Below are 22882 nucleotides of genomic sequence, written 5' to 3'. Positions count from 1 at the left end.
AGATTTTTGCCAGCCTGATCTCTCACAATACTCCAGGGCTCGTTTCAAGTTAGCGACTACCAAGTACACTACACTTGTAAAAATTACCAAGTGATATGATAAACGCTTGCTTCTTGTAATTCTTGCAGCCAAACATTTTATTGCTCTTAAGTTTGCAAAAAAAACTTTCTGAAACTAACTCTTATACAACCATTAGTTGTGACTGTGAGTAAGCATGGTTCAAACTGATGAAATTGCAGTGTTAGTCAGTTATGCGGATGTGCAGTTGTTATGAATCTTTGTTTTTGTTAAATTTTATGCTATTTTAGGTGTTCACCGTCTCAGATATAATCATTAGAATTGGTGTCCTTCAAAATGGACGAGCAGCAAGAAACAGTTGCAACTGAAACTGTTGAACAAACTGCTCAAGAAGGTCCGGATTCATCTATTTTTACTGAAACTAACCTAAGTGAACAAGTTGAAGAAACAGCTGAAGTTAAACCAGAGGAAGATAATGAAGATAAAAAATTGGAACCAGTTGAAGCCGAACCCACTAAGGAAGAGGATGGTGTCAAGGAAGTAACGCCAGAAGTACCAGAGGATATGCTGGTTGAACCCACAATTGAAAATACTACAGTGGACCAATTAATTGCAGAGTCTGAAATTGTGAATCCAGTTGAAAATATGGCAGTTAGCGAGGAGGGCACTCCAACAGAGGTAGTTGAAGCTACCACAAATGAAACCCAAGTAGAAGATCAAGATTTGCCGGCTGCTGAAAAAGTCGATGTCCCAAAACCAAAACCTAAGGTAAGTGACAAGTTTAGACCAGCATGTTTCTTAGGATTGCAATTGCAAAAAGTGCATTGCCTTTCATATGTTTTTTTGTGATCATTTCACATTTTTTCACATTGTATATACTGACAGAATTATTGTCTTTTTTTACAGTCAGGAACATTTAGTCTTGGAGTCCCAGGACTTACTTTCTCATCACAAAACTTGAAAGTAGCAAATGATGGCACAAAAATGGTACAAATCCATCAGTCTCAAATTACGCCAGATCAGCTGCAAGCTCTGCAATCTAATCCCAACATTAAGGTAAATTAATGTTATCCAGCTTGTTACCCAACAAGTAAGGCTTTATATTTAAAAATGTTGACTTTTAGGTGGTGTTCCGTCACATCCCGACAGGAAAGAGTTTTACAAAACCTCCAAAAAATCTGTTCAGTTGTTTGTCCAAACAACAGGGAGTTAAACGGAAAAGTAGCAGTGATCATGGCAATGATGATTCGATTTATAACTTTGATGATGACTTTGACAGAGATTATACAGACACCAGACCTAAAGGAAGCATTTCAAAGTAGGGTTTTGTTGTAATCTATAGATGTTTAATATGTAATGTTGATAATAAATGTTTGTGTTGTGAAGATATGCAAGATATACACCAAATATTGGAATGAAAAAGAGAGGTCCAGGAAGGCCAAGACTGATTCCAGATGCTCACACTGTCACCGGTGGGCTAACCATAAAACCTAAGCCACCTGCAATTCCTACACAAATAATGTTGACAGATGCACTCAGTAAACTGAACAACCCAAGAGCTTCAAATACAGTAAGAAATGTATATATACATGTTGTGTTAACCAAACTGTCATGATTTTTATGTAATCATAGTTCTTGAAACTTAACTATGGTTGTAGGGTGTTAATTAGCAAATTTACTGAGTGTCACTAAGTATTGGATAGGATACTAGAATGCTATTGCAATTTAGGCCAATCAGTTTAGTTGAAAGTGAGCTTTAACTTTTATGCCTCTGGGTTTAAAACAACTAAATTAGCCTTTTATATTACAGTTTATAAGTCACTTATATCTGTAAGTGACTAGAAATAATTTGTCAGTAAATTCTTTTTTCAGGTAAAAATTCATATTAAACAAGTAACACATGACATATTGGCAAACATGGAGTTGAATCCTGATTACAACTTGGTTCTTACTGCTAAACATGATTTACCACCGGAACACAGTTTAGAGGAGCTGGTAAAAGAATGGGAAGAGAAAGAGGTGGAGCAACAAATAGAACATACAGAGGAAAAGGTTTGTTCATGTTTTTGTTATGTCATTTTTTTACTACTTTATAGAGGTTTGTTAAAAGGTGGTGTAACAGACTGATATTTCCTGTTGCACCACAACAAGAATAAACCTTTTTTAAAAACCCAGGAGATGGACACATTGATCCAAGATGAAACTCCCATGGAGGAAGCAATAATGGAAGAGGATTTCATTAGAGATGAACCCAGAGTTAAGTTTACTGAAAGTGAGGAGGATGAGCAGTTATTGGCAGAACAACAGCGTCTAAAAGAAGAACAAAAAGAGAGAGAAGAAGCAGAGCTTTTAGCTGCTGCGATGCAAGAGAAAAAATCCAGATCTGGAAGAATTAGAAAACCTTCAAGGTTGACCCTTTTGATGGGTTGTTTTTATTTTTTATTGTATGAAAGTAAGAAAAATGTGGTTAAAAATTCATAAAAGTTACACTGTTCACAATTGCATAAAAGTTACATCACTTAGTAATAGCTAAGTAGGTTCTCAAAGTCAGGGCTAGAAAAAATGCAAATTTTCCGTGAAGCCACCAAAATTTCCCGCCATTTTTCGGTGAATCCCCCAAGTTGTTATATGCAACAGAAATACTAAACTAACGCAGTTTATTTCACCCAACGCTGTAATTTTCGCACACAAAGAGTCATTCAAACCATAGGCGCCGACATTGAATTTTTTTCCGGGTATGCCGTATTATATGACGTCATTTTGTGATATATATTTTCTGCGGATGCATGTGGTAAGAACGCATTAAAGTTGCAGTATATAACCTTTACACAACGTAATTCCACCGCCAGGCCCTTTTGCTACTGTTGCAATTTAACGACCTATTTGCCGAAATTACGGGTAGGCTAAACAATAAAGATAGAAAAGATTTAGTTCGACTGTCACCTAACATACTTTGCCGTGTGTCGCAAATTACTTTAATGTTTAACATTTATCTTTTCTGTAATAACTATAACAAAAATGCTTAGATTTCACGCAACAAAGCGCACACACTTCTGGCCTAGCAATCACAATAATCCTTTTTGTTCGTTTTAACGTTGCTTGTTTCGTTTACAACATGTCGCATATTTAATGCAGTGAGTTGTAAGTGATGCATAATTAATTTGATTATTTTAATTAAAAGTAATTATTAATTAAAAAGTTCAGTGTACTTTGTTTCAACGATGTTCTGACCTGCCTGAAACTTTTGACAACGTTAATTTTTGTAGCCTAAGTACCAACCTTACGTTTGTGACGTAACATTGGGTGTTAATTGTTTGTTTTTTTCGGTTGAAACTAGCCAGTCGTTGTTCTTGTGGTGTAGGCAGTTACAACAAAGGTTGGGCTGTATTTTTATAGTTTAGTTCACAAACGGTAAACTTTTTTATCGCGTGGTTGTTTAAAAAATACCCGGGGAAGCGGCGTTTCTACCATAGGACAGCGCCAATACCTTTGTTGTGCTATTTACCACTTTTTAATGTTTAAATTCCAATGCTTCTCGAATAGGTTTCACAACTGTAATGAATGCGAACAATTTAATGGTTGTGAGACAATAACCTCGATTGAAATCATTTGCGTATGTTACGTATTAGTCAAAATAATTTTACAAAGCCATGTTTCGTTGCACCGCCGGATGTAACCAGTCCACCGCAAAACTTATTTTCGACTTCTGTGTTCGCTGTTACACAAAGAGTTAAAAATTTCCTGCGAGTGTGACCGATTTCCTGGGATGGAGCATCCCCATTTCCCCACTTTTTCCTGGCATGCTTAAAGTTCTGCACGGCATGCACTAATGCTTTGTTTGTCCTACAGGTATAGCTTGGACATTGCTCGCCTCACCAAACGCCGAAATGCAGCAGATGATGAAACACCGGATGAAGATTTTGTTGTTACTCCACCAAAACCAGTATTAGTTAAAACACCAAAATCAGATGTATCGACTCCAGGTGTTAAGAAACGTGGTCGGGGAAGACCAAAGAAAGTAAGACTGGAAGAGGATTCTACTCCAACTGCCTCATCTATGGACGACAATGAAGTAACGGCTAAAGTGGTTTTAGCAGCTGCTAGTCCTGAACATAAAAAAGCAGAACCCATGGTCTTAATGTCACCTTCAGACAAGAAGTTGGCGGAGACCATCAGGTTAAAGGATCAACCTGAGCCTGATGCTGATTCAGATACAAAAACTGGTGACACAAAGACTAACTCTTCAACTGAAAATAAAGTAAGCGATGTTCAAGAAGCAGACAGTGATGCCCAAATAAAAGATCAAGATGACACCAAAACACCAGACATGGAAGCGAAAACTGATGAACCTACTAAACAAGATGAAAAAATGGATGTTAGTGACTCCAAAACAAAAGCTGATGACAAAACCACAGACACAGAAACTAATATAGTGGAAGAATCAGATACTGCTGATAAAAAAGTAGCAGATGAAAATCAAGTGGTTGAATCTGACACTACAAAGGACATGGAAACTGAAAAATCTGAAGATTCAAAAGATGCTGAAAAACCTACTGAAGAAAAACAAGTGGAAGAGTCTATTGAGAACAAAGAAACTAGTTTGACAGATGATGTAACTGAAAAAAAGACTGAAGAAACAAATGAAACATCACAACCTGAAAGGAAAGTATCATCAGAAGGTGAAACACCCTCGGATGTGATTGCAAGAAAACTTTCAGCTCAAGGGGAGGGTGATCAACCAGATCAGTCCACTGTTGTGAAGGAAAAGACTGAACAAAAAACAGAGCTTAAAGATTTTGTAAGTTTCCCATAGTAAAGTAATGGATTTAAAGCTATGTGTTATAAGCATATTTTAAAAATGAAGGTGGAAGAAGAAGGAGATGTGGATAACAAATACAGGCTGCGAAAACTACTTCAGCAGTGTACAATTGATGAAATTCGAAGTGTGGCTATTCCTCGTGCTCTTGATGCCATTACTATTGGCGATTTCTTTCTGCACAAGGTAAGTTGTTGTATGCTTAGTGATTTGTTTGTTGCTAATATCTATATTTACTCCAGGCTGGTCAAATGTCTACCGAGAAAGTGAAATTTGCATCACTTTACAAGCAACTGGAAAATCTTCACACTGCCATTGAAAAAGAATCTGTTCGTTACAACACCCTGCTTCGAAGAGCCAATAAAGTTGGAGGTGACAGGAGAATGGATAAGGTTATTCTTATGCCAATCTACAACAAAAAGGTATGTTTTGAAGTTAAAACTGTTTTTATTATTATGGGTCCCCTTCCCTGAAGGGGACACATATTGTTTTTGTCCGTATTTTTTTTCTTCTTTTTTCCTTTTTTCTTTTTTTCTTTTTTCTGTCTAACGCTGGTTTGTAACGATCGTTTGGTCAAGAAAGAGTGCTTCAAATTTATTCAAATTTGGACATATGTTAGACATTAATCCAAACTTGGTCCACCTGAAGTTTGACCCCAAATTACCCAGCGGTTCACCCACAGGCCCCCGAAACGTAAAATTTTTAACGCTGGTTTGTAACGCTTGTTTAGTGAAGAAAGCGTGCTTCAAATTTATTGAAATTTGGACATATGTTAGATATTAATCCAAACTTGGTCCACCAGAAGTTTGAACCCAAATTACCCAGCGGTTCACCCACAGGCCCCCGAAACGTAAAATTTTTAACGCTGGTTTGTAACGCTTGTTTAGTAAAGAAAGAGTGCTTCAAATTTATTCAAATTTGGACATATGTTAGATATTAACTTGGTCCACCTGCAGTTTGACCCGGAATGACCCAGCGACACACCCACAGGCCCCCGAAACGTAAATGGGTCTAACGCTCGTTTGGTCAAGAAAGACACTGTAGGCAGAAGTCCCAAGAGAGTATGTTTACGAATAATAGGGCAGAGCGGGAGGGCTCAGCTTGACGTCGGACAGACGTTTTACGAGACGTCGTTTCGGTGATTAGAAATCAGCTGTTTTGCACAGCAATGCTATGTCGTTTTATTAAGTTATCACTCACATTTTCAGTTTTGGCAAAGGTTTCACACATATGACGCGATTTAAACCTAATAAGCGTGCTTCGGTTTCTTATAATGTCAAGCAAAACTTTGTTAAACAAACTAAATATGAAAAAATAAACTTGACTTTTTTGCAAGATAAAAGTTTTTAAATGCTCGTTGTCAGGTTGGCCGTTGCATGACCACGGGTTACTTAAGGTCAATTAGAAGGTATTACTAACACAGTTCAGAACTTTCTTTCGCCATAACGTAGCGTTTTTTTTTTTTTTGAATCAAATACTCAAGGCATGTATAAATTAGGTCAAACGGTGTTGTTGAACACCAAGGACGGCGTGCTATTGAAAACGGTGTCAAAAGGTCAAATAGTCGTTTGGTGTGTGCACCCTAAAGGTTACTACAGGTCAATGGTACTCGTTTTGCGAAACAAAGTTAAATGAAAAACTCGTTTTGCAAAACAAAGTTAAATGAAAAGTTATGTATACACTTGCAGCAAATCGCTTTTTAATTGTCTGTAACACAACTGTTACAGCTTTCTAGAAAAAATTGTGTTTAAAACCCGACCTTGGACGACAATATCTGGGTCAAAGCAAGAGATTAAATTGAAAGTATTTGTTTCGTTCTTTTTTAATGTTTTTGTAATTATACGACAATAATAGTGCAAAAAATACAACAAAATTTTTCATTGTTGGGTTAATGCATTCTAAAAATTTGTTCTTAAGAATTTAAAAATCACCGCAACATTTGTTTACCGTAAATCCGCACAAACACGCGTGTGGGGACCCATTAGTTTTTGTTTACAAAAACAATCATATGTGTAGATCAAATGATGTGTATAGTAAATTGGTAAATATCGTATAGAATGTATAAAATGGAAGTATATCAGAAAGCCACCATTCTAGTTGTTTATACTTGTGGTAAGTTAAAAATCTTATATTTCAGGCTGCTGAAAGTATTCACATTAGTAGCAGTAGCATAGATGCTCATATTGGTGGAATAAATCAAAAGAGTACTGCCCAAATGATTGCTGCTAACTCCTTTAGAATGAATTGTAAAATGGAACCACCTGTGCATAGGCTCAAATTGCCTGATCTTGCAGACAAGAGTAAGTTAAGAGCATGTTATAGCGACAATGGGTGAAAAATTCTAAAGTTAGTGTGTGTCTTGTGAATGTTTCTACTGTATTCCTTGCACAGAGATACTGTTTAAAATGTATGCCATCATGTAAATTTTGTTTTAGATCAATTTAGGAACAAACGTAGGCAATTGCAACACAAATACAACCGTCAACCAGAACCAGATAGCACAACTCCTGATCATCCAAACCAGCGCAACCTTGGACGCTTGCCAGGGTAGGGTTATTTAACACAGTTTTCCTTAATTATGCATTTATTAAATTGAAGAAAGTAGCTTAGAAAGTTAAACCAAATGTCAATAATAATTTTTGTACTTTCCTGCCAGGAATCTACATGCAAACAACTGGAAGAAGTCGCCTTACCAGGTAAGAAAACCAAGCTACTTGCTTGGTTCTGGAACCGGTGGAGCAGCTCACAGTACACTGCAAGAGCAAGCCCGAATGCAACTAGTGGGAAGATATCAGTCACAGTTAGTTGTTAGTAAAGATCCCACACCTGTGTCCACTTCGGTTGTTGATTCTTCCACATCTGTCTTAACCACCGACAATGCCAACCTAGGTCAGTTGTTTTTGTTTTTTTATCAAAATTGCACTTTGTTTGGGCAAGTATTTTTGTACTCAAATTCTTATTATGGGTCCCCTTCCCTGAAGGGGACACATATTGATTTTACTCGATTTGTTTTGTTTTCTTTTTTTTCTTCTACCCAAAGTTTGTCCACCTCATTTCGCCTTGAAATGTTTGATGGATTTGGATGAAATTTTCACAGATTTGTTTTGTTTGACTCGATAGCCCCAATATTTACCCCACTAGACCCCTAAAATGGGTGATTTTTTAAACAATGTCCGATTTAAATGAAATTTGGACAGTTTGTTCATTGTGCTTTTTTAGGGCATCGTTTGTTGTGTTTTACACTGTAGCCCCAATATTTACCCCAGTAGACCCCTAAAATGGGTGATTTTTTAAACAATGTCCGATTTGGATGAAATTTGGACAGTTTCTTCATTATGCCATTTTAGGGCATCGATTATTGTGTTTCACCATGTAGCCCAATATTTACTGCTTAAGCCACCTATTTTTTAAAAAACGTCCGATTTGGATGAATTTTTGATAGTTTTATGAATTTGGCATTTGTAGCTGTCGAATATTGTGTTTCACCCTGCAGCCCTATTATTTACCCTACCAACCCCCCAAAATGGGTGAATTAATCAACAATACATTTTAACAGTGTGTATAATATGCCATTTTGAGATGTCAGTGTTTTTTATGCTATTTAGGCACACAAACTTATAACAATGTCTCAATTGCATGAGATTTAGACAGTTTGTACTTTACATAACTTGTTTTTTTAAGTAACACTACCAATCACTGTGTTTGACTTTATAGCACCGTTTCTTATGGTTGTCTGTTTACAACTTTGCAGTTTTGGGGACCCATGAGTTTCTGCCTGCAGAAACAAATCAAGATTATAAAAAATGTTGGCTAATATGGGACCCAATATAAATAAATATAGATAATATATTACAGTTTGCAGAATAGGTTGTAGTGTATATGCTATAGTAAAATGTGCTAAGCCACCCTTATAGTTTTAATGAAAATATTTTTGATTTTTTCACCTTATAGAAGTACAACAGTAGTTTTTGAAAAAGGACCTTTAAACCAGGGTTTCTGTATGAAAAAGAAATTTCAAACCTAATGAAATGAACTTTGATTATTATACCACAAGCCTTCAGTTTTACAAAAGTATTTACTGGTTGAATTCTTGTGGTACAATAACAAACCAGTAAATATACGTTTGTACATTTTAGTTTCACAGAGCAGTGAGGTAACTTCTGCTGGAAATGTGATTGACCTCAATCAAGACCTTCTTACATCACAGCAAGTGGTTGATGGCCAGGCAGCACAGGTGGTAAATGAAGATGGTTCTCCTGCTATTGCTGCAGAAGAGGGCAAACAACTTGTTGCCATTGGTGATGGCCAGTATGTAGAGCTTCCTGAAGGCTACACATTAATTCAGACCGATGATGGGTACATCATTGGACAGCCAGGAGCCACATTTGTGCAGGTATTTCAGAATTATCTCAACATATGCTAGTGAACTTCAAGGCATAAAAAATAATTGTTATCTATCGAAATCAAATTTGCATAGATTCATAAAAAAAAACTATTTCACAAAATTGACTTTTCTCCATTGTAGGGTGAAGATGGAAATGTTTACATGACAAGTACAGAGGATGGAACAGAAGCAAACACTCAGGTTGCTCATTTGTTTGTCAGTGTTATAAATGTACTCTAGGAACTGTCATTGGCAACAATTTTGAAGATAATTTTTTTATTTTAGCTAATTAAAATAGGCATTGTTGTGCATGCACACTTATTCCATGTTGTATTATCCTGCAAGTTGCTAGTCAGTAATTCTTTTTTATATGATTATAGAGGTTGCAACTAAGTAACACAAACTGACCCAGACAGGTTATTTATTTCAACTTATTTGTCCATGTGTTGACCAATTTCCTATTTCTCCACTTTTCCTGCCATCAATTAAGTTTACCATTTTGATTTGGTTTGTTTCAGGTTTTGACAACAACTGCTCCCATTGGGGAAACTGCAAGCACTGATGCTTTGCTGGATCAGCTTGGACAAACTTGATGACCCATCGTGCCTTAAGATGCTGTTTTTATCATTGAATTTTGCCGTGTCAGCTGAAGCTAAGCAGTTGCTCTTCATGTCCAGCGATTTCAAAATTATCTTGGCTTAAGAAAAATCAAATATTCCTTCAAAATATATCCATATCTAGATAATAGGCTCATGCAAACTATAATGGAATTTTGAAAACCTTTACTAATCATTGTTTTCATTAACAGATGGTCTGTTAACTGTACATAGGTTATTTTTAAAGATGTTTAGTGGTTTGGTGTTACGTTTTATCTTGCAGCATTGCCAGAAAATGTGAACTCGAAAAGCCAAATACACTGGTTGTACAGATGTTTTCTCTTTTTTAGACAAATGCTCCCAAAGTACCTCGTGAATAAGTTCAATTATTAGACAGAGTTGAGTGTGGAAAATTACTTCAAACATAAGTCAACATGCTTTATAACAGTAATCACTATATTAAGCTATATTTTTAATGGTACAAGGTCATTCAGGTTTTAGTAGGAGGTTTGTGGTTTTTTATCAGACACCCAGGTTCAAATAACTAAATGACACCCTTGCCTGTTGCAGTGAGCCTGTTATACATTCATTCTTCAAAATGACGAAGTACATACTCCAGTAAATATTTGGGCTGTGATTGATCTTTTTCCCCCATCGAAATATAATGACAATAACCTTAAGTTTAAAAAGTGGCTATACTTAGAAAAGCACAGGATCACGTAGTTTTATATTTTGTTGGTTGGTGCATCAAAAAGTATTTAAAATTATTTTGTAATTTTGAGTTGGATTTTAGCTGACTTGTTCATACTTATAGTGTTTTGGTGATAAGATATCAACAGTTTTTGCTTTTCACCTTACAGTTAACATGTAAATATTTAGATTTGGTGCTTGGGGTTTCAGATTTACATCTTTTAGTACAATTTTGCAGTGTAAATAACTTTCTACTATTTTACAGTGAAAAGTATTAAACAATAAACTACTTGACGAAGTGATGATGGGTCATGTGAAGAAGTGATGTATAATATGGTTAAATTTATTACCAAGCGTTAAAACTTGAATGGCCAATTGACAATCAAGCACAGATCATAGTATTGTGGTAACAAGTCAATAAATCGAAAAAGAGTAATTATGGGTCCCCTTCCCTGAAGGGGACACATATTGTTTTTGTCCGTATTTTTTTTTTCTTTTTTCTTTTTTTCTTATTTTCTTTTTTTCCGTCTAACGCAGATTTGTTCCCACGTTTTGGTCAAGAAAGAATGGTTCAAACTTTTTCAAATTTACACACATTACAGATATTGGTCTAAAGATGGTCCATGTGAATTTTGACCCCGTTTGATCCCTCGGTTCACCCACAGCCCCCCAAAACGTGAAATTTTTAGCGCGGCTATTGTTCCCACGTTTTGGTCAAGAAAGAATGGTTCAAACTTTTTCAAATTTACACACATTACAGATATTGGTCTAAAGATAGTCCATGTGAATTTTGACCCCGTATGACCTAGAGGTTCACCCACAGGCCCCCGAAACGTAAATGTGTCTAACGCTCGTTTGCTCAAGAAGAACACTGTAGGCAGAAGTACCAAGAGAGTAACTCACTGGTTTACGATAGCGGGAGGGCTCAGCTTGACGCCGGACAGATGTTTTACGAGACGTCGTTTCAGTAATTAGATATCAGCTGTTTTGCACAGCTATGTCGTTTTATTAGGTTATCACTCACATTTTTAGTTTTGGCGAAGGTTTTACACCTATGACGTAATTTAAACCTAATAACCGTGCTTCGGTTTTGTATATGTCAAGAAAAACTTGGCGAAGGTTTTACACCTATGACGTAATTTAAACCTAATAACCGTGCTTCGGTTTTGTATATGTCAAGAAAAAAACTTCGTTAATAAAAGTTAAGATGAAAAAATTAACTTGACTTTTTTGCCAAATAAATGTAGTGAACACAGCTCAGAACTTTCTTCATATCGTAGCGTTTTTTTTTATGACAATCAATTTAAGAGTCAATACTCAAGGCATGTATAAATTAGGCTTAACAGTATTGTTAAACACGAAATACGGCGAGCTATTGAAAACGGTGTCAAAAGGTCAAACAGTCGTTTGGCGTGTGCACCCTGAGAGGTTACTACAGGTCAATGGTACTCATTTTGCGAAACAAAGTTAAATGAAAAACAATTTGTTATGTATACACTTGTAGCAAATTGCTTTTTAATTTAAAGTGTCTGCAAAACAACTGTTTCAGCTTTCTAAAAAAAATTGTGTTCAAAACCTGACCTTGGAGGACTATATCTGGGTCAAAGCAAGAGATTAGATTTAAGTCAAAGCAAGAGATTAGATTGTTACGTTTTTTAATGTTTTTGTAATTACATGACAATTACATGACAATAAGAGTGCAAAAAGAATAAGAACAATTTTTTTATTGTTGGGTTAATGCTTTTTAAAAATTTGTCCTTGAGAATCTAAAAATCACCGCAACATTTGTTTACTGTAAATCCGCACAAACGCGCGTGTGGGGACCCATTAGTTTTTGTTTACAAAAACAATCATATATATGTGTAGATCAAATGATGTGTATAGTAAATTGGTAAATATCGTATAGAATATATAAAATGGAAGTATATCAGAAAGCCACTCTTCTAGTTATTGTGTAATGTTGAAACTACACTTGTGATTAAATAAAGCTAAACAGCATGGCAAACACATCGGGCTAAGCACAAAGTACTATATAAGATTGTGTACAGATGATTTAAGGTAACAATACAAATAACATTGAATAAAAAAAGTACACAATTTTTGCAACACATGTGCATAAAATGTTAGTAACACTGCAGTGTAAAGTCACATATGGACAAAGCATAATAATATATGTCTTCATTCAACCATGTAGATCAGGCAATGTAAGGTTGTTGTTTTTTAAAAAAAACATTAATACAGTTTTGTGTATAGTTATTTATTAATAAGGGTGGCAAATAAAGAAGTTTAAAATAACAGTTCTTCTCCCACATATGACATTTTGATCACAAGTGGCATTCAAATTATTTAGTACATTAGTTAAATATAAATATGGTATTTACAGAGCTATACCTGCAAGCTTACTAAAATAATATTACTGTACAGTGTTTTGTTAACTGCAAACAAAAAAGATGGCCCAAGCTGAAGCCCAGTGGGTTGGTGATTGAATACAGTTTTCTTGATTAAACAACTTAATAGTAAGCATTTGCTTAGCAGTTACGTAATGGCTGTTGTATTTTTAACTGTGCAAAAATTTTTCAAACTAAGGTTGTAACTTTTGACAAAACCATCCTTTTTCCCCCTTTGTCCATGTCCCACAATCATTTGTTTCTTTGACAAAAACAGTTCGTTTACTAACATGAGAAGTTCCTGTTTCATAAAACTCTATACGATCTGGAACAACAACATATCCACCCCAATGATTTGGACATTCAATTTTCATGTTATGGTATTTTTTATCGACATTCTGTACAAGCTGTGAGATTTGGTTCAAACTTTCCAGTGGTGCACTTTGGTTTACACTCGCAAAGGCAACTAGCTGAATAGTTCTAGGGAAACCAGAAAACATTTTATTGCTTTCTTCTTCGGATAACTTTTCAACATCACCTTCAATTCGAATGGAGCATCCTAATTCAGGCCAGTAAAATACCAATGCAGCAAAAGGAGTAGAAATTAGGTCCTGTGCCTTTGGACTTTTATAATTTGTGCTAAATTTAAAGCCATTTTCACCCACACTTTCGAGTGCAACTATTCGGGCTGTAGGACGTCCATTGTTATTCACTGTTGCCAATGTCATTGCATAAGGTTCCTTAATTGTTTTGGTACTTTTTGCCAGATCATACCATCTATTGAAGAGTGTGATTGGGTCATTTGCCTCAGGTACCTTTTCCAACCTGTTTTCGATATGCAGCAATTTTTTTTCAGATGCATATATAGCAGCCATTTCTTATGGATTAGGTAAACATACCATAAAATGCTTAGCTACTGTCAACAAAATTGTTCATGTTACTTTGTAAACAAGCTTAAATAAAATGCGTTTAGACATATGTATGCTTTCTTTGCCATAATTAATAAAACAGTTTTGAGTCAAATTTCTATAGCAGTAAATTTGTTTCAAAACATCTTCTGTACATTTTTAACAAAACAACAAACTATTATACTAATAGTATACCAAACTATTCAGTTTGACAAAAGCACCATTGAAAAATGTAAACACAAGCAAATGTAGCTGATGTTTGATGAATTGCTTGCATCCTGTTGCACACACAGAAACTAGTAATATTTACTTTTGTTCAAACCTCTTTGATGTTGTTAGTGCAAGTAACATAGGACATATTTTAGTTTTCCAGTACATTGATCTGCAGCCCATTAATGAATGAGGCAAATTAGGAAGAAACTATTTTTTGAATTAAACAACATCAAATAAATAAAGTATCCAATTTATATCATCAAAGTTAGGGTACCCCCCTTCAATGCAAAAAAAAATATTTTAAGGAAAACATGTCTAAAACAAACAGTATGAATCCTAAATGAGAAATTGTATTAAATGTTCTAGGCTTACAACATATGACACATGAAGAATAGGTGCATTTTAACAACCATCAAAATTAAAAGACTACTTTAGTGGTAGCAAAATGAAAAATATATTTAAGAAGAATGATACCGTAACACAAGCAAAACAAAGTTTTTTTTTGGTCTCAATATAAAGTCTTGGATACAAAACGTTATGGTTGGAGTCTTTGATACATCCAACCATTTTGCCCTTCTTTCCAGCAATCTTTTTCTTTGACATTTTTCACAAACACAATTCTATCGCTCATTCTAGAACTTTGACCCTGCCAAAATTCAATCCGCTCAGGTGTTACACAATAGCCACCAAAGTAGTTAGGCCGGTCAATTTCCTTGTCTTTGTACTGCTCTTCAGTTGTTTTGGCCATTAGTGCAAGTTCTTCAGCATTTGCAACTGGTGAGCTTTGGTGTGTGCTTGCAACAGCAATTATTTTTGTTGACCGAGGCCTTTTAGCAAACTCTTCATCACTTTCTTGCTTGGATAATTTTTTAACCAGGCCTTCAATACGAACTGAACGACACAAATCCACCCAGTATAACACTAATGCAACTTTGGGGTTGTTTTCCAAATCTTTTGCTTTTGCACTTCTGTAATTTGTGTGAAATTTAAAACCATCTTCACCATAGCCTCTTAGAATCACCATTCTGGCAGTTGGATGACCATTTTCATTAACAGTTGCTAAAGTCATAGCATTAGGTTCTTTGATGTTAGCATTTTTGGCAACGTTTAACCAGGTTTCAAATAGCTTGATAGGATTTTTACTTTCCAGAGAATCCTCAGACAAGTATGTATTGCTGTTGTTATATTTTTTTCTTAATTCAGATATGTGCAACTGGGCCATTGTTATTCTTGAAAACAAGGGAATAGCATTTGAAACCAAAAATCTTTGCAAAAACATGAGGTTCTTATTTCTGTCAAGTGATAAAGTTTTATTAACACATGTACTGTAGTGGTTTAGTTCACTATACTGGTTGAGTTGAGTATAGGTAAGTTGAATTTATTTTGCTTGGTTAAAGAAAACATATCAACACAATTGCACTAAAATAATCACCAAGCCGAAAATAGCTGTGCAGTATTAAAACCTTATAAAACGCAAAAAAATGGAGGGCACAATTATACAATAATAGCAAAATGTGATGCAGGTACACAGAATTATAAAACGTTATTTTAAGGAAGCCACAGAGAAACAGTATAAGACAGTGTGGAAAAAACACAGCTGGCTGGACAATGGGAATCCACTTGGTAGGGGATCTAAAGGCTAATCGCTGGTTTTAGCCAAAGTGGGTAGGGTTTGACAGGAAAACAAACTAGCGACAAAAAAAATACTGTCAGATAGTTTCATGCCAGAAAAATCCCCAGTCTATGCAAAAAGTTTACTTTGGACTAATATGCAGATGTTATTATTGATGAAGGTGTAGTTCAGTGGTTCCCAACCAGGGCCCATGGCCCCCCAGGGGAGCCACGAGCTGTGTTCAGGGGGGCCACGGGCGTAGATTCACAAGAAACAGCACCCACTAAAAGTCATTTTCACTTTAACTTTATTCCCGAATTTAATCGACTATTTCACATACTATTTGTTTATAGTGAGGTTTATCATGCTCATTTGCTCCGTTAGACCTGTTTAAGGCCAAAATTAATGCCGCATTCCAACGCGAGATTGCTATCTACATTTTAAGGGGGCCACAGGTCCTACATGGTAACTTGCAGGGGGCCACGAGGCCAAAAAGTTACTTTGAGGGGGCCATGGTCCACGAAAGGTTGGGAACCACTGGTGTAGCTAGTGTCAAGTTTTTCATTTACAGTAAATGAGAGTAAAAGTTAAACCACTTTAATAGAAAACAAAAGAAAGTAAACAAACAACACTGTGTAACAGTTATGAAGGAGAAAAAGAGTTCTTACATATTTTTTTTCATACTGCCCACCAAAATTTTTATGGTTAAGGCTGAGGGGTACATAAATTAAAGACGCCGTTGGTATCCATCCGTTAATCGCACCTAATACAAGCTGTAACAACCGGTTGAGGTTTTACAACAGAATAAATGAATCGAACATTATTAATTTACAATAGCTCGGTAACAAGCATATTAGTACGTTGTTGGTGTATGTGTCAAAAAGCCATTTGTAATATCTTAACTCTATCTGTTGTTACATCTGATAAGGTTTGGTTATGTATATCCCACTTCCGTTAAAAATCGTTTGCCAACCTACCACATATTTCAGTAACAGTTAATATTGTGGTTATTGTATTTTTATGTTACTTTTGGATTGGCAAGAATGAGTAAGACAGTCAGATCATTTTTGTTCTGAAATATCATTTCCCGAACGGCGATGTGACAATAGTATTGCCCTCCCCTGTATTTTTTCCAGCGGACGCCCATGAATGCGTGCAGAGTATTATATTTAGTATGATTGTCAAGAAGCAACAAACAGATTGCTAACAATTGCTTCATAACAGCTTAGTACATAGTTATGGACACATCAAATTATGGTTGCAGTTTCTGATAAACCCACCCATTTTCACCCTGCATCCAAGGCCCTGGTCCACTTTCCTTCCTAACAAACAAAGTGCGATCAGCAATATGAAGATCATTTAGTTTATAAAACTCAATGCGGTCTGGAACAACAAAATATCCGCCCCAATAGTCAGGCCTACTCAGTTCATGTTCCTTGTTTTTTTGATCAATTGATTGTACAAGTGATGTAAGCTTGTCCATGCTGTCTAAAGGAGAGCTTTGATGTGTGCTAGCATGTGCAAGAACTTGAATTGGTCGAGGCAATCCACTAAAACTTTGAATGTTCTCTTCCTCTGAATACTTTTTGACACAACCCTCAATCCGAACAGAAGCTCCTAAATCCCCCCAGTAGAATACCAAAGCTGCATATGGTGTAGAAGCCAATTGCTGGGCCTTAACACTATTTAAATTTGTATTAAACTTGAAACCATCTTCACTAAAACCTTCAAGAGCAACCATTCTTGCTGAAGGATGTCCACTGCTGTTAATAGTAGCCAATGTCATTGCAAAGGGCTCCTTGATTGTTTCAGTCTTTGTGGCAAGGTCATACCATTTTGTGAACCGTTCAATTGGGTTTTTGCTCTCCATTGTAGTTTTTAAATCATAATTCAAAACTTTATCTAACGTACATCAACCTATCTCTGAAGACAACAACATTGCTTCAAGCCACACAAAAAACATCACAATGAATAAAATTATCTATTTTTAGTCTGTTTCAGCAAGAGGCAAACTGGATAGCCTGTTTTGAATCCAAAACTATGAACATCAACATGCAGTACCACAAGAAAATTGAAGTTAGAGATTCTACATTGTGTCAAAAAAAAAAAAAACTCTCACATGATTGTAAATAAAATCACTGGTGGTTCAAGGTACGAAATAGTGTTCTCTTGTAATTTAGGTAGTAATGCCTTAACAGTATGTTCAATGGAGCAGATGTTCTTAAACCAGGGGTGCTCGCATCACTATGGGAAGTGAACACTGTTCCTAGGGGGTGCAAGACTAAATGAAAATACGCAGTAACAAATACTACACAGAAAAAAATAGAAGTGTGTAACAACAATAAAAATCACTGCAACAGAGGCACAAAAACACACGAAAAGCTTTTCTGTGAAAAAATCAGGCATGTACCCCAATAATAATCGATTAAATACAATAAGCATGCACAACACAACAGCTTCTTGCAGTGGCCTACAAGTGCAAATTTAAAAAATTCTTATGGGTACAAACAAATGTTTAGTTGGATGCAATCTTCTGAATCTACAGTCTTTTTAATCACAATAATACTGCACTGCTTCGGATTATTTTGATTTGTTAAGTAGTAATTGTGTCACAACGAATTTTATAAAAAATTGTTGATTTGCACTTGTGGGTAACTGTAGCTTCAGCAGAGAAATTTGCATAATTCTTGATTGTAAAAAAAATAAAAGCACAAATAACATTGAAGCATCAAAATTAGCACACATTCCAGCTACCACAAATAAAAATTCTGTAAAAGGGATGGTATGATCGCTGTGCTCATAAAACTTGATACAAAAGTTGTAAAAAACTTGTATGGAAGTTCCACATAGCACTCTTTTTTAGCTTCTGCAATGCTTGAGGATTTGCTAAAACTGGCAAAAACATGTAGTAGCACCTTGCGTAAAATAAGGGTAGTGGGTCCCAAAATAATGGCACCAGCAGAAAATCGAACTAAACAGCGCAGAAATGGATTTTCAAGAGCTACAGGCAACAAGTGATGTAGGTCATGAACTGAGGTGGTTGGTTGTAACATTTGACATGAACCTGTGATGAAACCTAAACACAGATAATGGAATGTCAACAAAAATTTTGACACAATCACCTGGCAGGTCTAAAAAACAGTGAAACAGGGCTATAAGGTAAAAGTACTTAAATCTTGCTATGTCCTAGTTGTTTTCAAAGTATTGTTTTTTAGGAAAATACAAACGAGATCATGCAAACCTTAGACATTTTATTGTTTTTCATAAAACAGCCTCTACATAGATTTGGATTTGTGAAAGTACATAGTTTTTAGTCAGCCCAGAGCTAACTTTTAATTGTACTAAAAACAGTAGTTTGGAACACCAGCAATTTTATGTAGGCTAGGCTATACTGATAATTGTCATAACTTTCTGCACAATTAGATGCAAACATTTATTTTGTGCAGTGACACAAGAACAAACAGGATATTTCCATGATATTGCTTCATATGGAAAGAATGGTATAAAACACTTTGAAAATGTTGGATTGCAGATCAGATGATAAATGTTTTGTTATCCTACGCAAGCATGTGTCATTGTTTTTGCATCTAATAGAGCAAAATTCAGTTTATTGTATAATCCATTTGATTTGCCCGAATCCCAAACTGTAACCTATTATATCTTGCAAAAATTGTCTGGTTAATCTCATACCTCCTAAGCAGGACAATCAACAATTTTGAACAAAAAATGCCCTAAACCAGTGGTTCTTAACCTTTTTATATTGGCCGAACCCCTATGATATTCTTCAGCCTTTGGTCGAACCCCAACAAGTTACATCTTGGATTTTTAACCCACTTTGTTTGTGGGTCATAATGAGCTTTTGATCAAACGTAGTGGCAAGATTTACTGTTTGTCATTTTGTTAAATTCTGACATAATAATGCTCTTTGATACGTAAAAAAAGAAAACAAAACCTTAGTGCAATCTTCTCGTGTTTTGATATTTAGCAGACAAAAATTGCCATTTTTAGCGACTATAGAACCCTAAAGTTTGACGAAAACGAATATTTGCATTGTACTTCAAAAACACCTTCGTTAAACCCCTGATTTACAGTTGCTGAACCACGGTTAAGAACCACTTCCCTAAACAGAAAATGTGGATTTTTATGTATAGGTCACACAGTCCGATGTTTTTCACCAACACATAGTAAATTGAGTGAAAAGATAAAGAGTTGTTACTTGAAAAACAATCTTGTACCATGTATGGCTGATTGTAAAGTGTGTGTCTGTTCAGTTGCCAATCTCTCTTTCAACATGATTGACAAATAATAGAAAAAAGCAAAATTGAACTGGCTGATGCCACAAGTGTAGGTGGTAAGCGGAAATTTGTGTAGTGTATGCTTAAACTTCTTAAAACACACCTTACAGATTGTACCATTCCATTAACAAATGCGAGGTCCTGATAATTTGTACAGAATTATTTTATTGTACAGAATTATTTTTGATCAACAAGAGTAACATTTTTTAATTCTGTTGAATAACTAGAAAGGTGGCTTTCTAATATACTTCCACTTTATATATTCTATATCCTATTTACCATACACATCATTTGATCTACACATATGATTGTTTTTGCAGGCAAATACGAATGGGCCCCACACCCGCGTTTGTGCAAATTTACGGTAAACAAAGGTTCCGGTTATTTTTAGATTCTTAAGGAAAAACTTATAAGCATCACCGCCTGTCTTGTAAAATGTCTGTCCGGACGTCAAGCTGAGCACTCCCGCTCTGCATTCACCCGCCTTAGTCGTAAACCAGTGATTTACTCCCTTGAGAGTTAAGACTTAGAACTATCTGACTGACAGTGTACACATATTATGGGTTGTAAAAGTAACTATTTGGCCGATTAAGGAAAAAAAATTCTCACTAAACGAATAACCTACTGCAAACAATTGTTTAACATTTCAGCAAATTAGGGCTTGTATTTTTGGCCTAAAACTTATTATTTTGGGGTTTGAGTGGTGATAAATGGGTGAATCCAATAAAATGTTACAAAATTCTTTAGAATACCTTACATTGCACCAAACAACACAGCATAAAACTCCTAGCGCATGAACTTTAGTCAATACAGCCGTTTTTAAAAAAATACGTTTTGGGGGCCTGTTGGTGAACCGCTGGGTCATTTGGGTTCAAACTTCAGGAGGATCAAATTTGGATAAACAACGAACATCTGTCTAAATTTAAAAAAATTTGAAGCACTCTTTCTTGACCAAACGCTTTTCACAAACCAGCGTTAGACAGAAAAAAGAAAAAAAATACGGACAAAAACAATGTGTGCCCTCTTCATAGAAGAGGACCCATAGGCGTAGAGTTTTAAAAAATACCGGGGGTGCGCCGTTTGATCTTCCAAAAACGATGAATATACCATGTACAGTATCTGTACCCGTATAAGACCAAATAACGACACATTTTACGTGCTTTAGCATGTAGTTTCTATCACATTAATTTGCGAATAGTCACTTGGCGCAATTTCTTTGTGTTCGATTGGAACGTTTGCTGTGTGTCTAGTAACGTCTGATGTAACGAGAGGACGATTTGCCGAATCAGCCATTTTAAGAACGATTAAGTTTAAAGTAACGTGTTACGGCGGGAAATAAACGTAAAGCAATTCACGTTTTAAATATAGCCGACTATGTATTGTTGACGCTTAAACTTAGGTCACCTTGGATCAAGTTTAGGCCGTTGCAGAGCTTTGCAAACAGACATTAAACTCAGCTTAGAAATCAATATGTTAACTATTTGTATTTTTATTGCAGGGAGTATTGCGACAAATAATACTAAAGCGTTAGTCTATAAGTCATGTTTATGTTGCATTAAAATGCCTATTTATTGCCAAACAATTACACTTGTTACGTTTCAACCGACGTCTGTTCGATCAATGGCGTGAATGCAAGCGCATTTGTTTAGCTGGAAACACGTTTTAATTAACCGACGTAACTTGAACAAAGATGCGATTTTGACGTTATACAAAGGTTAAGGCCGGGGGTGCGCGGCACCCCCGCACCCCCGTACTCTACGCCAGTGAGAGGACCCATAATGATTATTTTAACAACCAACCTGCACACCAGCCCAATATTTCAGCTGTGTCACCACGAGCAGTGTTCCAGTTGGTCTTTCCAGTCCTTGGGTTTGTGCCTGAGTCCAATTGAAAAACAGTCCAGGATAAAAAGAAAGATGTTATTCCGAGAATGCCACTCCATGGTGAAAAGTTGAAATATTGTATATCTTCGATCCAAGTAACAACAGGATAAAATAATTTAATAAGAGCACCAGAAAGAATGGTACCAGCTGCAATATCCTGAAAGTAAATACACATCATTTTGCAAAAAGTATGGTAATTTGGTGTACTCACCAATATACTGTGCATCCCCAAGTATATTCTACTGAGCATTACAAATGAAGACCATGCAATGCTTAGTAAAATTCCTTTGTATATTGATATCTGCCAGAAATGAGAAAGTTTTTAAACCGAATTTAAAAAACAAATTTAATTTTTACCTCATAAAGGTCAGACATGAACAGCAAAAGGGTAAATGGAACAGTAACTGCACACATTGTGTGCGTTGAGGGCATACCATATTCTGTTTCATAAGCCTCATCCAGTCGAATTACTGGTGGTGAGCTTGGCCTTGGCCACTTTAAAATATCCTACAAAAACAGAAGCTGTATGTATATGTCAAAAAAGAAAAATTCACACATGCACAACAAAATGTACCTTTAGACTTTGTCCCACATACATAACAGAAGCCAGCATTAGTAAAGTTCTTCTTGCCACTCGAATTTCAAACAGCCAAGCACATGCGGGAAAGAAGACATAATAAAATGGCTCCCCAGCCAGTTCCGATCCCCCCAAAGCCAGTTGTAGTAAAGTTGGATTAGTGATAACATGGGAAGGGTGCTTGGTTTCCTGTGAGGATGTGCTTGGTTGTTCATGTGGATATATTGGATTGTTTATGTCTGGCTTTAGCCATTTTACACCACATAATCTCTGAAATCTGGCCACAGGAGCAGCGCCAGCTAACAAACTGATGATGTTCATCTGTGGTTTGCAATCAATAAAACACAACAGAAGGTTAAATTTATAACATTGTATATCTGAAACTTCAAGATTAAATGTTAATAAACATGATATAAACATTTGCAAAAGATATTTTTTGCAAACAATAACAATCAAACACATGCTCTGGCTGTTGGCACTTCACATATGTATGATGCTAAATT

General features: G+C 35.9%; 4 protein-coding genes and 1 pseudogene across 6 annotated transcripts; 1 reads left to right on the top strand and 4 right to left on the bottom strand.

The window, feature by feature from the left end:
- Positions 1-282: 282 nt before the first annotated feature.
- LOC145212752 (uncharacterized) lies at positions 283-10147 on the top strand. The gene is made up of 15 exons (XM_080080995.1): positions 283-786; positions 925-1074; positions 1143-1336; positions 1405-1588; positions 1891-2070; positions 2194-2426; positions 3868-4816; positions 4883-5020; positions 5077-5256; positions 6972-7134; positions 7270-7381; positions 7491-7723; positions 8971-9227; positions 9360-9419; positions 9737-10147. The coding sequence occupies exons 1-15, from the start codon at positions 355-357 to the stop codon at positions 9809-9811; spliced, it is 3540 nt and encodes a 1179-aa protein (XP_079937121.1). The 5' UTR covers positions 283-354; the 3' UTR covers positions 9812-10147.
- A 2067-nt stretch (positions 10148-12214) lies between these two features.
- LOC145212779 (pyridoxine/pyridoxamine 5'-phosphate oxidase-like) lies at positions 12215-14268 on the bottom strand. Its single transcript, XM_080081030.1, has one exon. It carries the CDS (start codon positions 13764-13766, stop codon positions 13086-13088), a length of 681 nt encoding a protein of 226 aa, XP_079937156.1. The 5' UTR covers positions 13767-14268; the 3' UTR covers positions 12215-13085.
- Positions 14269-14348: 80 nt separating this feature from the next.
- On the bottom strand, positions 14349-15373 carry LOC145212776 (pyridoxine/pyridoxamine 5'-phosphate oxidase-like). The gene has a single exon (XM_080081027.1). The coding sequence runs from the start codon at positions 15289-15291 to the stop codon at positions 14548-14550; it is 744 nt and encodes a 247-aa protein (XP_079937153.1). The 5' UTR covers positions 15292-15373; the 3' UTR covers positions 14349-14547.
- A 76-nt stretch (positions 15374-15449) lies between these two features.
- LOC145212783 (pyridoxine-5'-phosphate oxidase pseudogene) lies at positions 15450-17505 on the bottom strand (annotated as a pseudogene). Its single transcript, XR_013856782.1, has one exon. The product of XR_013856782.1 is annotated as a pyridoxine-5'-phosphate oxidase pseudogene (transcript).
- A 41-nt stretch (positions 17506-17546) lies between these two features.
- LOC145212771 (sphingosine-1-phosphate phosphatase 2-like) lies at positions 17547-22793 on the bottom strand. Of its 2 annotated transcripts, XM_080081022.1 has the most exons (5): positions 22377-22793; positions 22160-22309; positions 22014-22103; positions 21719-21959; positions 17547-18700 (listed from the first exon to the last, which is right to left on the bottom strand). In XM_080081022.1, the coding sequence occupies exons 1-5, from the start codon at positions 22698-22700 to the stop codon at positions 18375-18377; spliced, it is 1131 nt and encodes a 376-aa protein (XP_079937148.1). In that variant the 5' UTR covers positions 22701-22793; the 3' UTR covers positions 17547-18374. The 2 variants fall into 2 exon arrangements, with proteins under 2 accessions (XP_079937148.1, XP_079937149.1); XM_080081023.1 differs by lacking the exon at positions 22014-22103 and having other exon boundaries at positions 22377-22766.
- Between the last annotated feature and the right edge of the window lie 89 nt (positions 22794-22882).

The sequence above is a fragment of the Phallusia mammillata genome, chromosome 2 (assembly GCF_965637545.1).
Source record: "Phallusia mammillata chromosome 2, kaPhaMamm4.hap1.1, whole genome shotgun sequence".
Taxonomy (NCBI): Eukaryota; Metazoa; Chordata; class Ascidiacea; order Phlebobranchia; family Ascidiidae; genus Phallusia; species Phallusia mammillata.
This window is presented reverse-complemented; position numbering and strand designations above follow the sequence as displayed.